At 43.4% G+C, this 15,507-nt stretch overlaps 1 protein-coding gene across 7 annotated transcripts in view; it reads left to right on the top strand.

Annotated features, from left to right (window-relative positions):
- DIAPH2 (diaphanous related formin 2) overlaps positions 1-15,507 on the top strand; it is an 867,723-nt gene that overhangs the window by 730,591 nt on the left and 121,625 nt on the right. For 4 of the 7 annotated variants that reach the window (XM_030576659.1, XM_030576658.1, XM_030576657.1 and 1 more), the window contains one exon: positions 13,793-13,944. The exons of the other annotated variants lie outside the window; for them this stretch is intronic. In XM_030576659.1, the coding sequence (XP_030432519.1) occupies positions 13,793-13,929 (137 nt within the window). In that variant the 3' untranslated portion in view covers positions 13,930-13,944. Of the gene's footprint in view, positions 1-13,792; positions 13,945-15,507 lie in introns of those variants that run through there. 7 annotated transcript variants of the gene reach the window in all.

Genomic DNA, 15,507 nt, shown 5'->3' with positions numbered 1-15,507 from the left:
CTCAAAGTGTGCTAGATGCTTTTTTGACAAACCAGAAACTAAACCTATCCATAATAGTGTTGTGAAGTCATTTTGCTGCCTGGTTTATCAAACAGAATTAAATCACCTGTGCTTTGCATATAAGACCAAAAATTATTGCAGCAGACCTACAATTAAATGCCTCCCATGCTTTGAAAACAAATGTCTCAGTGTTACTTTCAACAAATATATGGTCTTCATCTTAGAGATCCTATAAAACTGAGGCATTAGTATCCTTTGATTTTGTTATACTCCACTGACAATATCTCTGTAATTTGCTTATTTTTTAACAATATGTAGAAGCATTTTTCATATCTCATTTTTAGATGGAGGATTTTTGCATATAATAGAAGAGTCGTGGACTAATGAGACTTATTCATAAAATTTAAGTACTTCAGAGTTATCCCAAATGTAATGGCAAAAGATAAAGAAGGGATCACAGATAATAAATTTGTCCTGCTTTTTCCACCAAGGCATTATTGCAAGCTTTAAGTCTGCTTTTATTGATAAATATAAATATGGGCTATATAAGAAATGACCATTTATAATGGCATTCAGATCTAGTTTTAGTAGTTGCTTTAGTCCAGAGAGCTCCATAAACAGTCCCAAGGCAATTTAAAAACAGATATTTGTTGTATAATCTGTTCTTACTGCATATGCATTTTAATTTATGATTTTGGTAGTTAAAGTAATACAACTAAATAAAATATCCTAGTATATTAGCATGTAAACAATGGGTACAGCATGTAGATGTGTTACTTTGCATATGGGATGAATGTCATTCGCAAGGAGAAGGGAATTTAAAAAAACAAAAAATACTAAAGCAATGTTAACCTCTAAGCTTCCTAAACCAGACTTCCCTGGGTTTTAGCTAACAACTTCCATTATACTCCATGGGAGTTACATATCTATGAAACATTTAATAATGTGGAGTACTTAGGAATACAAATACAGGCAAATATACAAAAAGCAGAAGTGTGTGAATTAGGAAAAGCACTGTGTTCTTACCTGGGTCTCATTATATGTAGGCATAACTGTAGTGATTATCTTCCACTGAAGCATGTATTTGTTTTTTATGTTACCTTTAGATCCGATTGCAACTGATTCACAAAATACCAGAAAATCCAGATATGTATAGATCATATCTTTGCAAGAAGTATTTTCCCAACAGTGAATAAAATCATCATCTTTCTCAGATTAAAAAAAAAAAAAAAAAGGCCAATGTTCCTGTGCTGTAATTGACAGGCATAACAATATATGGCACTATTAACTCAAAACTTAATGTATATTGTTGTGTTGCTTGTACACTTGCATACTGCTTTAAGTTAAATTTGTGTTAATTTCCTTCAGATTCTTTTAATGCAAGCTAAAGGGTAATATTTGAATCTGTATACATGAAAATATGCAATGGAGATTTATCCTTTCTGAATAATGTCTTTCAAAAATATGGTGCTAAGGATAAATGTTTTTTAGAAATTACTTCTGAGTTTACATAATTAACCCAAAGTTCAAGTATTAATTACCAGATTTATAAATAGTGAAAAAGAGCTACTTGCCTTTATTGGTATATATGATAAAAAATACAGCCTGAAAATATTATCAGTAATATTATACTGCAAAGTATCTGAATACATTTATAAGCATATTTAGAAAGTTTAAATATCTGCACTATATTTATTCTCTTACTTCCGTAAGAACCAAAGGTATACTAGTATATGTCCTTTTGAAGTAAATATATAATGTCCATTCATGATAAACATGACACACAAGTAATGAAAGAACTGTACAGTACCATGGTATCTGCAAATTCTTCTTCGAGTGCTTGCTCATATTGATTCCAATTAGGTGTGCGCGCGCTGCGTGAACGTTCGTCGGAAGATTTTTACCCTAGCAACACTTGGTGGGTCAGCTGGGTTGCCCCCTAGAGTGGCGCCGCCCTGGTGCCGGATATATACCCCTGCCGACTCAACAGCCCTTCAGTTCCTTCTTACCACCCATGTCGGTCGTTGGAACAGTGGAGCTTGCCTTAGCTGATCTCCACTTCCCTAGTTACTCGTAGTTCTCTCGTTATTCTTGTGTATATAGTTGATATTTCCATAGTTGCAGTTAATTATTATTCGTTTTATAACATTGTTAGTGTATATAGTTAAGAGAGGTTCGGGGATTACTCCCTTCCCCGCACCCGGTGCTGGGGCCCATGCCTGGTTCACCAGGTTTCAAACCATGCTCGGCCTATCACAAGCCGATGCCAACAGGAGATCCCCACAACTCCTGCCGTAAGTCCCTCGGGGAATCCCACCTCGCCAATCAGTGCCGGATCTGCAAGGGCTTCAAGCCGAGGACGAAAAAGGAGTGGGACTTTCATCTCAAACAGCTCCTGATGGAGGCTCTTACTCCTCCGCCCTCAGCACCAAGCACTGGCCAATCCACGGGCAGAAGCGGTTTTTCGGCACCGGATCGCACCGGTACTGCTAAGGCCTCTCAGCACTGACCATCGCCGGCACCGACGTCTGCTTGGCACGGTTTTCTCTCTACCCAGGGGTGAAGAGACATAAGACTCACACTGCTTCCGTGCCACCTACACCGCAGCCAGAGCACCCGGCTAGATCGGACCGCCCAGCACCTACACCTGCCGCGGCACCGACAACATTGGCACCGTCGATTCCGGTCCCGCAAGGGCTGTCGAGTCCGGTACCTGAAAGCTCCCCGGCGAGAGCCGTGGTTGAGCTCACTATTCCCTCCAAGCCAAAGACATTTTCCACGGCGAGGGAGCTGATCACGATGACGGAGTCTTCCCTGCCTCAACCTCAGCACTGCCAGTGCAGGTCATACAATTGGTAGGCAAGCCGGCCTTGATAAGACCACCCTCTGTCAGCACTGCTCATGATCGTGATCCCACCGGCGTTCTCGGTCCCATCGTCGATCCAGGTCCTGACGCCAATCGCAGTCCCGGCACCGATCACCTTCTCGGCACTGGTCGCACTTGTGGCACCGATCAGCATCCCATTCGCCAGCCCAGTACTCTCGGCACCAGTCCATATCCCAGCACCGCTCCAGGCACCGTGACTCTCGTAGCCACTTCAGACACCGAGCTTCAAGATCCCGGTCGACCTCCCGGCACTGCTCCGGTTGTAGGTCCTGATCTCGTTCCTGGTACCGATCCCCAGTGCCACACAGAGCGAGATCAATCATAGAGGGAGACTCTTCCCAGGGGTTTTCAGCCCCTCCTTGGCCATCCCGACACGCATCGGTGTCCTCCCATGTGGACAGTTCCTATGTACAGGACCGTGACTCCGATGTGCCCGCCAGAATCTTCCAGGAGACCCAGGCCCAAGATCAAGGCCCCCATCAGTGGTCATTCTGGACACCTTGGGCATACCACCAAGGTGTACCTCCAGTCCCATCTTGCTCTGCTCCATCGGAGCACCGGGTGCCGGAGGCGACTATCAGCCGCCCCACTCCTATCGGTACGAAGGAAGCGCCTGTTCAGCCATCAGACTCCCAGATTCCACTGGAGCTGGAGGTCGTCCAAGAGCAAGAGTCCACACAAGACCCACTTGCCCCTGGCCTCTCCTCTTTCTCCTCTCCTGATGAGGCGGTGGCGGGGACATCCTCCACGGGCCCTCCTCCAATAGACCTGAGGGCCCATCAGGACCTCCTGAGACGTGTGGCACTCAATATGAATCTCCAGACAGAGGAGGTGCCGGAGATAGAGGGCCCAGTGATGGATATTCTGTCGGCTGATGCCCCCACAAGAGTGGCCTTACCATTCATTCGGACGATCCAGGCCAATGCTGATACCATCTGGCAGTCTCCAGCCTCTATTCCACCTGCTGCCAGGGGAGTTGAATGCAAGTACATGGTGCCCTCTAAGGGGCACGAGTACCTGTACGTCCATCCTCCTTGCTCCCTTGTTGTACAGTCTGTCAATGAGAGGGAACGCCATGGCCAGCAAGCTCCGGCTCCAAAATCAAAGGAGACTAGGCGCATGGACTTACTGGGCCGTAAGGTATACTCTGCAGGGGCCCTCCAACTCCGGATGGCAAACCAGCAAGCCCTACTTAGCCGCTACAACTACAACACCTGAGCAGCAGTGGGCAAGTTAATCCCTCAAGACTCCCGTCAAGAGTTTGCTGCCCTCTTGGAGGAGGGTAAGAAAGTGGCGAGGACTTCCCTCCAGGCCTCGCTGGATGCAGCAGACTCTGCAGCCAGGACTCTGGCCTCGGGAGTTGCCTTGAGACACATTTCATGGCTTCAAGTGTCAGGCCTCCCGCCGGAACTACAGCATACCATACAGGATTTGCCTTTTGACGATCGAGGCCTGTTTTCCGAAAAGACTGACCCTAGGCTGCAAAGCCTGAAGGACAAAAGGGTCATTATGCGCTCTCTCGGCATGCACACGCCGGTGACTCAACGCCAGCCTTTCCGCCCCCAGCCTCACTGCCCTTACCCTCCGCCTAGACATAGGCAGGACTTTGGCAGAAGGCGTGGTCAAGCCAGTCGTAGATGGCAGTCAAGGGGGCCAAAATCAGGGCCCCTCCAAGCCACCTACGGGGCCAAAGCCAAACTTTTGAAAGTGCGCCCGAGGACAGCGTACCAGTGACTTTTCAGGATCCTTTCCCTCCCTTTTACAACCACCTCTCCTATTTCCTCCCTGTTTGGTCCCAGCTAACTTCAGGTCGTTGGGTCCTACGCATGGTGAAACTTGGGTACCACCACCAGTTTATTTCGCCCCCCCCTTTCCCACCCCCCATCCTCGTCCCTCTTCAGGGAGCCTTCTCACGAGCAACTCCTCTTACAAGAGGTGCGGACGCTCCTTACCAAAGCATGAAAGGGGCAAGGGGTTCTACTCCCGCTATTTCCTAATCCCCAAGGCGAAGGGAGGTCTCAGACCTATCCTAAACCTGTGAAAACTCAGCAAGTTCATGATAAAGTTGAAGTTCCACATGGTATCCCTAGGGGCCATCATCCCATCCTTAGATCTCGGAGACTGGTATGCCGCCCTCAATATGAAGGACGTGTATTTTCACATCGCCATCTGTCCTCCACACAGACGATACTTCCGGTTTGTAGCCAACCATCAACATTTCCAGTTTCCGGTCCTTCCGTTCGGCCTCTCTGCAGCCCCAAGAGTATTCACAAAGTGCATGGCTGTAGTCACTGCCTCCCTCCGCCGCCGTCGGATACACATTTTTCCGTATCTCAACTATTGGCTCATTCGAGGGACCTCTGAGGCACAAGTCACTCATTATGTGGACATCGTCAAGGACCTATTCATGAGTCTAGGCCTGATGATGAATACAGAGAAATCCACTCTGGTGCCCACACAGAGGATAGACTTCACTGGGGCCATCCTGGACTCCAATCTCGCCAGAGCCTGCTTACCACAGCCTCAGTTTCAGGCGATGGTAACAATTATCCGAGGCCTACAGAACTTCCCAACAACATCGGCTCGCACTTGTCTTGGTCTCCTGGGTCACATGGCTGCCTGCCTGTTCGTAACCAAACACGCTAGGCTACGCCTCTGTCCCCTCCAGTCTTGAGTGACCTCGGTATACCACCCGGGTAGAGACGCCATAGACGTGATAGTCAGCTTTCCCCCGAGCATCCTAGGCTCCCTCGACTGGTGGTTGACGCCCTCCCTGGTGTGTGCAGGGATGCCGTTCCATCCACCTCAGCCTTCTATGTCCCTGACGACGGACGTGTCATCTCTCGGCTGGGGTGCTCACCTCGGCCATCTTCGCACTCAAGGCCTTTGGTCATCTCAGGAGCTGGCCTTGCACATCAATGTCCGAGAGCTGAGAGCAGTCCGCCTTGCGTGCCAGGCGTTTCAACAGCATCTGCAAGGCCGTAGTTTCTCAGTGTTCACAGACAAAACAACCGCCATGTATTACATAAACAAGCAGAGAGGGACACGGTCCTCCCCCCTTTGTCAGGAAGCCATCCAGCTTTGGGACTTCTGTGTAGCCCACTCGGTAGACCTGGTAGCGTCTTTTCTCCCAGGGGTTCGGAGCACTCTGGCGGATCGACTCAGCAGATCCTTCCTGTCTCACGAGTGGTCAATTCGTCCAAACATTATTCATTCTGTTTTCTGGAAGTGGGGCTTTCCCTGTGTAGACCTCTTCGCTTCCCACGAGAACAGGAAATGCCAGATGTTCTACTTCTTCCAAGGCCTCTCCCTGGGCTCGATCTCAGACGCTTTCCTGATGCCGTAGACGAGCCAACTGCTTTACTCCTTTCCACCGTTCCCGCTGGTTCACAGGGTCCTGCTAAAGCTCCTCAGGGACAGAGCTCGCTTGATCATGATCGCTCCAGCGTGGCCCAGGCAGCAGTGGTACACCATGCTGCTCGACCTGTTGATAGCCAACCTAATTACCCTGCCTCTTCGCCCAGACCTCATCACTCAGGACCATGGCAGATTTCACCACCCAGACCTGCAGTCCCTCACCTCACAGCATGGCTGCTGCGTGGTTAAGCCAGTTTGAGTTACGTTGCTCTGCCTCAGTACAACAAGTACTCCTGGGTAGCAGGAAACCTTCCACTCGGTCAACGTATCTGGCCAAGTGGAAGCGTTTCACCTACTGGTGCAAAACACATAATGTTACTCCCACTGAAGTCTCAATCCCCACCATCTTGGACTCCCTCTGGTCTCTCAAACAGCACGGCCTAGCGGTATCATCATTGAGGGTGCACTTGGTGGCCATCTCTACCTTCTACCCAGGGGAAAGTGGTCGCTCCGTGTTCTCGCACCCTATGGTTTCTAGGTTCCTCAAGAGCTTGGACCACCTATATCTCCAAATACGCCATCCCGCCCCAACCTGGGACCTCAACCTGGTTCTAACCAGACTTATGTCTGCCCCTTTCGAGCCGTTAGCAACCTGCTCGCTGCTATACCTGTCCTAGAAGACAGCTTTCCTCATCGCCATTACATCGGCCAGACGAGTCTCCGAGCCTAGGGCTCTCACGGTGGACCCACCGTATACTGTGTTTCACAAGGACAAGGTGCAGTTGCGACCACACCCGGCTTTCCTCCCTAAGGTGATATCGGCAATTCATATCAACCAGGATATCTTCCTTCCAGTCTTCTTTCCGAAGCCACACTTGTCAAGATGGGAACAACAATTGCACTCCCTAGACGTCCATAGAGTGCTCGCATTTTATATCGAGTGGACAAAACCCTTTCGTAAAACGCCCCAGCTCTTCATCGCAATGGCAAACCGAATGAAGGACCTACCTTTCTCCTCCCAGAGGATCTCATCTTGGGTGACGGCGTGCATCCGTACTTATTATGACTTGGCTCATGATCCCTTGAGCCACCTCACCACACAGTCTACCAGGGCTCAGGCTTCATCTGCCGCCTTCCTGGCTCATGTACCCATCCAGGAGATATGTCGCGCAGCTACCTGGTCCTCCGTCCGCACCTTTGCCTCACATTACACTCTGGTCCAACAGTCCAGAGATGATGCAGCCTTTGGCTCAGCAGTTCTGCATTCTGCAACATCTCACTCTGACCCCACCGCCTAGGTAAGGCTTGGGAATCACCTAATTGGAATCAATATGAGCAAGCACTCAAAGAAGAAAAGATGGTTACTCACCTTTGTAACTGTTGTTCTTCAAGATGTGTTGCTCATATCCATTCCAAACCCGCCCTCCTTTCCTCTCTGTCAGAGTAGCCAGCAAGAAGGAACTGAAGGGCCGTTGGGTTGGCAGGGGTATATATCCGGCACCACTCTAGAGGATGACCCAGCCGACGCACCGAGTGTTGTTAGGGTAAAAATCTTCTGATGAATGTGCACGCAGTGCACACACACCTAATTGGAATGTATTTGAGCGACACATCTCGAAGAACAACAGTTACAAAGGTGAGTAACCGTCTTACATCTTATATAATATAATTGCTTACAATGCCTCATACATATAGGGTAAGTCCAGAGTACCATGCTAATTGTTTCTGGTATCAAATTTGACTGTTAGTGATCTTATATTTAGAGGCCCTTTGGAAGTAAGCATATGATTTTTCAGGTCCCTAGGAAAGCTACACAATCCGGCTATTTTCATGGTCTGAGTTGCCACAGCTTCTAAAGCTTTGTTTTCAATTCCAAAAGCCTATGTACATGGCAGGTGTGGTGAAATAATTTTTTTTAGAACTGAAAATTAAGCTTTTATGAGACTCAGAAATGGGTGTGGCAACCTGTCTCTCACAAAGAATAATACAAACACTAGCTGCAAGTTAGTATGGTGTGGTTTTATGGCAAATACACCATGCTTTTAAATTTTTGGCATCTCAGTGCAACTGAAAGCTATGCTGTGCTGTCCTGATGAGGAATGTTCACTATATTTTAAGGGCAAAAGTGTGAAAGGTTGGTGTCTAAATTGTACATACAAAGTTAACATGCACATCCATTGTGTTAACAGAAAATACATCCATGCAGAAATGATTTTTATACATTCAGATACTGATTTTTGTATTCACAAATGAAGGATATACAGATTTAGCATAAATATCAAATCACATTTTGAAGCTGACATGTTTTTGTTAATAATCAAAAACTGAGTTATCTTGAAATGGGTTTAAACCCTCACCACTAAACTTACTGCCTGAAAAATTCCCTTTCTGCAATATTTTTGCTTTTCTGCAGTGGCAGCATGCATTGCCCAGGAGATCCCCAAAAAATTGTGCATAAACTAAGGAACAGTTTATGGCGCAATGACCATGACTTTTTTAATAAACATAAAGAATGTAAAGTAATGAAGGACGAGTAGGGACATAGTCTTTGCAGCAAAGTGTTGCTCATAGCTGCACAGCCTAAGATCCTAAGATCAAAACTTGCAGATCCTAAGATCAAAACTGCTACACAGCTATCATACTGTTCAGCCTACCCAGGCCTAGACATGCACATTAAACCACAAGCCACACTATATCCACCCCCCACACACACACACCTCCCGAGAGGGTTAGAGGAACCACTGACACACTTCCAGGCAGTCTCTGCCAGTAAGTGTGTCTGTCCCAACCACACATTGAATCTCACAATTCTTGGAGATACGTACCTCTCCCTACCTATCATGTCAGCCTAAACAGCCAAATGTGTTTATTCCTGCAAAGAATGTCTACCCACGCAGTTTTGACATAATACTCTGAGACATGGAAACCTGAATGAGATTCTGCCTAAACTGAAACAGAAAAGAAAATGCAATACTTAGTCAGTGTAACAACAGCACACATTCAGCAACTGAATGCCAATACGATACCCTGAGAATAAGGACAGACAATAGCCCTGAACCACACTCCGGCGGTATGGATGTGTGGATGGAAAATCCTTGCTACAGGTAGAGTGTGTGAATGGTCCATTGTTCCTTACCAACTCAGCCTAAGCAGGGAGCAGCTCCCTAAGAGGGCTCCTTAGAGCCAAAGGGAATGTCTGTTGGCACAGCCCAATGCAAACCCAGGCTATGATTGGTCAGGAGAGAGAGGTATCCATTGGCATCCATCTAGAGAAACCTCTGGCAAACAAATACCAGCTAGCCACCATGCCACTGTCCTGTGAATCTGTATGTAGAGCTAAGAGAAGGGCAGCTGATCATATCTCTGAATTATAAACACAATATAAACATAATTTTCTCAAGTGTCTTCCAAATTAGCAGTTCAGCTTTAGTGTTTGTTTTTAATAAAAGATTCTTGGCCTTATGGCTGATTTCAGAATATATGGCTCGAAACGCTTTCATTCACATTTAAGTGGGCAACAGTATGTTATGATTCTCTTTTCATTTTCTTCCAAGTTAATTATTGGTAGGATAAAGATATTTTTAAGTCATAGGAAAAAATAACATCCATAAAATATGATTGATTCACACTGTTCAAATGTCATCTTGTGAGATTTAAGCATATTGCATAAAGACAAAAATGTCGTCCTAAAAGTTTAGCGATCAGTAGGACAAATGTCTATTAAGTTTGATTACAATAATAAAACTGAGTGGTGTTAATTTGTAGAAATGTTAAATTTATTATTGCTTTTATATTACCTGCATAAATGGCTGATTCACTCCTTCCTCAAATGATACATGATTTGAAAAATATTGTCTGCAGTATAGATACTATATAACATTTTTATATGAAATTCTTCTTATAAAGTGTCCATAAAACACTTCACACAAGAGACTGAAACATACAGAGAAGGGTCTTCAAAAATAGATCTTGGGCAGTGAATATCATGCAAGTAGAAAAGAAAAAACTGCAAGAAGGTGGACTAGAGTCAAAAACATGAACTTTAATAATGGTAAAAATGCAAGTATTAAAGACTCAGAAGCTACAATGAAGGGAGAATGTAAGGATGCAATAACATATGAGGAAAAGATAAAGTTATTCATTTGATTTGAGGAAAGGAGTATTAAAAATAAATAAATGAGAGGCAGTTCAAGAGAGGAAAAAACTCAAATATCCACACAATGAAAAGAGTCCGGAAACCAGGAGTATGAGAGTTGGGTATAGCAGTGAATTTAAGAGAGTAAGAGTGGAAAAAGAATCCATGTGAGTCTCAAAAACCAGGAGCACAAGATACATAGCTTGATAGAAAGTCAGTAAAGGTTATAGAAAATAAGTGTTCCGGTCATACTTCCTGGATCAAATGAGCAGTGTGGGCCCAAAGTCTGACTGACTTGAGATTTAGAGAGAAGAGATTTAGGAAGATCAGAAAGGGGATTTGCAATAGCTGATGGGAAGTAATTAAGGTGTGAATAAGTACTTTTGTAGATGTGGTGTCTAAGTTTAGGGATGGATTGTGGTAATGTCATGTAGATGATAGGCAGATTTACTGATGGATGGTTGAGTTAAAGCATGTTGAGTTAGAGAATGAGTCAGAAACATGAAACGAAGGAATTTTTACTGGCACAGGGATGATTTTAGTAAAAATTTAGGTTGTACTAACAAGCAGCAGGAAACTGGTGATGGTAGAGAATTCAGAGTGTGAAACAAAGGAATATAGTGTATATTGTGTCATCTGCATATCTGATTGTCAAGGCTGAAGTTTTGTCATCACATGAGGAAGAAGATACTTAGCTGCATGCATTGAAATGTCCATGTCCATGTCATAGCTCCATGGAATTCAGTTTATCTATCACAATTTAAGCAAGTTGAGCATCTGACTCAAGATGTCCAAAAGTAAGGCGGCACATGAAGGACACACTTTGGAGCACTTCACATTGGAAAGAGAAAAAAGATGATGTGAAGCCTCTTTTAGCAATGGAGAAGTTGTGGCTAGAGGGAACAGGAAAAAAAACACTATAGGAATTATATGATTAAACAATCCACCCCAATATTCCTGCCTTTTTTCTTTCTTTTACCATTATTCTTAAAATCACCAATTCTTTCAAAATAAAGCAAGATGTCTTGAATTCATGTATAGTCTTTATTATAACCTCTTTCCACAGTAACTTATTCCATATATTTTATACCCTTTTTTCTGGAGAACCTTTGCCCAAGTCCCACACCTTCTCCAGGTGCCTATTATTAAATTACAATAGGTCTGATGCATTTTAAACCTCTTACTTCTGAGGGAATGATGTAGCATTGTTGATGACAACAGTTTAGAGTAAAACACTGAAAAATCTTGTGAAGACAGATAGTGATAAAGCTGATAGACTGGGCAAGGGTGAAGATGCTATTAGTCTGTTTTTATGAGCCGGTCTACAATGAAAACTTACATCAGCATAGCTAATTGTCTTAGGGGTGTGAAAAATCCACACCCTTGAGAGATGTGGCTTGTCAACCTAACCGCCTGGTGTCGACAGTGCCAGGTCAACAGAAGAATTCTTCCTTTGACCTAGCTACCATCTCTCATGGATGTGGATTAACTACAATAGTGATAGGAGAGCCCCATCTGTCACTGTAGTGAGTGTCTACACTGAAGTGCTATATCAGCATAGCTACAGCCCCACCACTGTATCACTTCAGCATTTTAAGTGTAGACCATAGGTCTTTTTATCCAAAGATCTCAAAGTGCTTTACAGAACTGTTTATTCCTCCTCCATTTTACAGATAAAGAAACTAATGTACAAAGAAGTTAAGGGCCTGGGTTTCAAAAGAGCTTAGTACCTGCAGCTCCAGTTGAAATCAAACGGAGCTGCATGTTCCCAACCTATCTAGAAATCCAAGTACTTCGTGATCTACCCATGGTCATACAATTGGTCAGTGAATACGTGGCAGAGTCAGGAGTAGAATCCAAGTGTGTTGGCTTCCAGAGATCTGCTGAATCCACCACACAATCAGTGCTATGGATTAATACACTGGGGACAGGACACAAGAACTAATCCTAGAAGTTTCACTGAGGCAGTTCTTTTGTTCATGCTTCAAATTGTATACTGGTTGATTTACAGGCAGTAGAAGAAGTGGGAGGGTGTTGCATTGCTGATGGTTCTAGCAAATAAATTATGAAGTATAAAGCAGTTGCTGCTTTATTTAGTTTTATTAAGAATATTGAAGTGATATCTGCAGGTTAATTTCCTTTTTCATGCTTGGAGAAGAATGATGTATGGTGAGAGCAGCATAACTAGGGATATGTGTCTACAGTACTCCTAGATTAATTTGAACTGCATTTGTAGATACAGAAATATCTGAAAAGAAAAATGTTTTGAGACTGAAACATGATAGAATTGTCATTTTCTGTTACCCAGGGATACATTCAGACTATTGATAGTGCCACCAGCATTTCCATGGGGAAAGAACAGTGTCTCTCCTTTTCTAGAAAAAGGTTGTATTGTGTATAGAGCTTCAACATTCTTAAATATGGCATCACTTTAGCTGTCAATACAGTATTTAAAAGAAAAAGAGCTTACAAGGAACCTTTCGGTAGTGCTTCTGCTTGTGTTTTTGACTTACCAAGTCAGGTAGAAGTAGTTCACCATTGGGAAAAGATTGAGCTAATTAATATGGCTTAATCCAAACAATACATGAATGTAGGAGGTTATGTGATAGTAATGTGCATGTGAAATGCTTGCTTCGGTGTATGACAGCTTTGTGATAGGCCTGTCAGTTCTGAGAAGTGTTAGAGCTTATTGGGGTAAATAAGCTTCCACGTTCCTGGGCAGATTTTCATGAAACCTAACTTTTTCTCTCTTTCTCTGAGGCAGAAGTAGTTGCTGTAGCCTAGGGCTTAGGTTACCTCCCACAGGGCTCCTGCAGACAAAAGAGAAAAGTCAAGTGGTGGCTTCCTCTGAATGTTATTTTGTTTCTTATAATATTTCTTCTTGTATAGTTGGTTGTGGTTTGTGTCTCCTTTTACCTCGTGATGGCAATGCTGTGGTCAAAGGGGAGAGGGACTGGTGGACCCAACTGCAATAGCTAACTGAATGACCTATTTCAGAGAAGTCAACCAAAGATAATTTTTAGGCTGGACCATTCTCTATCTTTACGCAGTTATGTCATAGCCAGGTAGGACTTCAGACAGTCATAGCTGTCTTGAGGTCATTCCTTTTTTACTTCCCTAATGGCAAGAACCATGGACATAATGCAAGAGTTGTGTGAGCACATATGCATTGCACATTCACCAGTTGGCTGGGAGCACTGTCAGGATTCATGGATTTGTGTGTTACCTTGAAAATGGGGTGGAAGGGCCTGTGCTGCCCAGTAGGATTAGGATTTGGCTCTGCAGCACGTTCCTACTTTTTTTTTTTAACTCTGCCTCCTTTTCTGTCTCTTGGTGTTCACATTTTTATGGCTCTCTATCTCTTGAGTGAACATAATCTGTTCTTGTTTTTGTTTGTTTGTTTGTTTTGGTAGGACTGTGCTGCCCTTTCTGCATTTTCTCTGCAGTTGCTACACATGAAAACAGAAAGGATGACAGAAGAGTTTGCAGAGTGCAGTGTGTTCATGAAGTACAGTATAAAGTAAAGGAAGTTGTGCTCATTTTCTTTTAAAGGCAGGGCCAAATATGGGGAGATGTTTATAAATAATTTTGAAAACCTACACCTAATGCATCCTAATGGCACCTAATGGCATAATGGCATGGCCATACCTTTCAGAAATAAAAGGTTTCACTGTTACTTTTTGTCAAAGAAATTTGTCTTGCAAAAAAAAGTGAAATCCTTTTTTTCTTTTTTAATCATGTAGTGCTGCTCTTACGGAAGGAGTAAACATGTTTACAGCCAGTGCTCATTTCTTATATCAGTCTCAATGGTGGTAATGCTAAGATATTAAATAAAATTATTGAAGCAGCTATATGCAGTGTACGTGACAAATATCCTAATCTGCTTTTTGAATAATAATTATTTTGTGTGCCTGGTACTTTACTGTAGTCAAGTAAGAATTTACCCCATGTCTTTTTAGAGTTACCCCATGTGCATTTTAGAGTTTAAGATGAGAGTATTGGGGCAGATGTTGGAAGTAGTGCATGTGTGAGTTCAAGTCAACTCGCTTTTTTCCCCCGAAGTAAAAAGAATGTAGTGAAGAAGCAACATAGCAATGTTAAGAATAAGCAACAAAAAGACAGATTTTTAGGCAAGATGACATTTTCTTTTTTTAACATGATTTACATTGTGAAATGTTTGCTGATCTTCTTGCTTTTTTTTTGTCCCCCTGGCTCATGGTTAATGTGTTTTGCACTTAGAGGACCATTATTGGCAATGTAAATAGTTTACATAATTCTCAGCTTCTGCACCATAATATGCTTAAATGAAAACAACACAACCCACAAACAATAAAACAATCAAACGTTACTAAGACACTTCCCTGAGTTTTTCATGGGAGGACTGCATTCCATTCATTGCAATCAAACCAGTTTACAAAAAGTTTACCCGATTTACTGCTAAGGCCTGGATGCAAACCAATATTACAATTAGTGGGTCTAATTCTGCAAAGATTGTCACCCCTTGCAATACCCTAAAAGTCAAGAGACCTCTTTGTATGGTTTTTGGATTGCACAAGGAGTAAGTCAGGATAGAAATTTTCCTTTGGGTTCTTTTCTGGCTTTTCAGTGCAACCCTGAGCCAGACAAATATGATAAAAAACAAATGGCTTAGTGTTTGATTTGTGGCTAAGCTTTACTACTACAGTAAATAATGGGAGTGATGAAATTCCTTTTGGCTGAGGATGCTCACAGCTTCAGGAGCTTCAAACAGTAACTTTTCTATATGTAAGCAGACCTTGGGAAAAAGTCATAGCAGTAACATTATATTTTTTGATAGATTGAATCTTTAAATATCTTAGTCATAAGTGGACTGAAAAAGTAGTATCTCTTTTGTTAAAATATAAACTAATTCCACATATAGTTAAGTGTGTTTCTAGGAAATGAGACTTGATTGCTGCACTAATGCTATTTCCGTAGCGATTTTTATGTTGTTATTCTGATGCAAGTGTCCATTACTGATGACAAATAGTATTTGGAAGCCATAAGATTGGAGTGTCCACAACTATCTCAGCTCTGTCAGGAGCAGCAACATGAAATTAATATTTTAGTTTTCCGTTTGCTTTTGTGAAACATATAATCACAAGCTATC

This window comes from Gopherus evgoodei, chromosome 9 (assembly GCF_007399415.2).
Source record: "Gopherus evgoodei ecotype Sinaloan lineage chromosome 9, rGopEvg1_v1.p, whole genome shotgun sequence".
Lineage (NCBI taxonomy): Eukaryota > Metazoa > Chordata > Testudines > Testudinidae > Gopherus > Gopherus evgoodei.
Note: the sequence above shows the minus strand (reverse complement) of the source record. Positions and strands in the feature narration are given on the sequence as shown.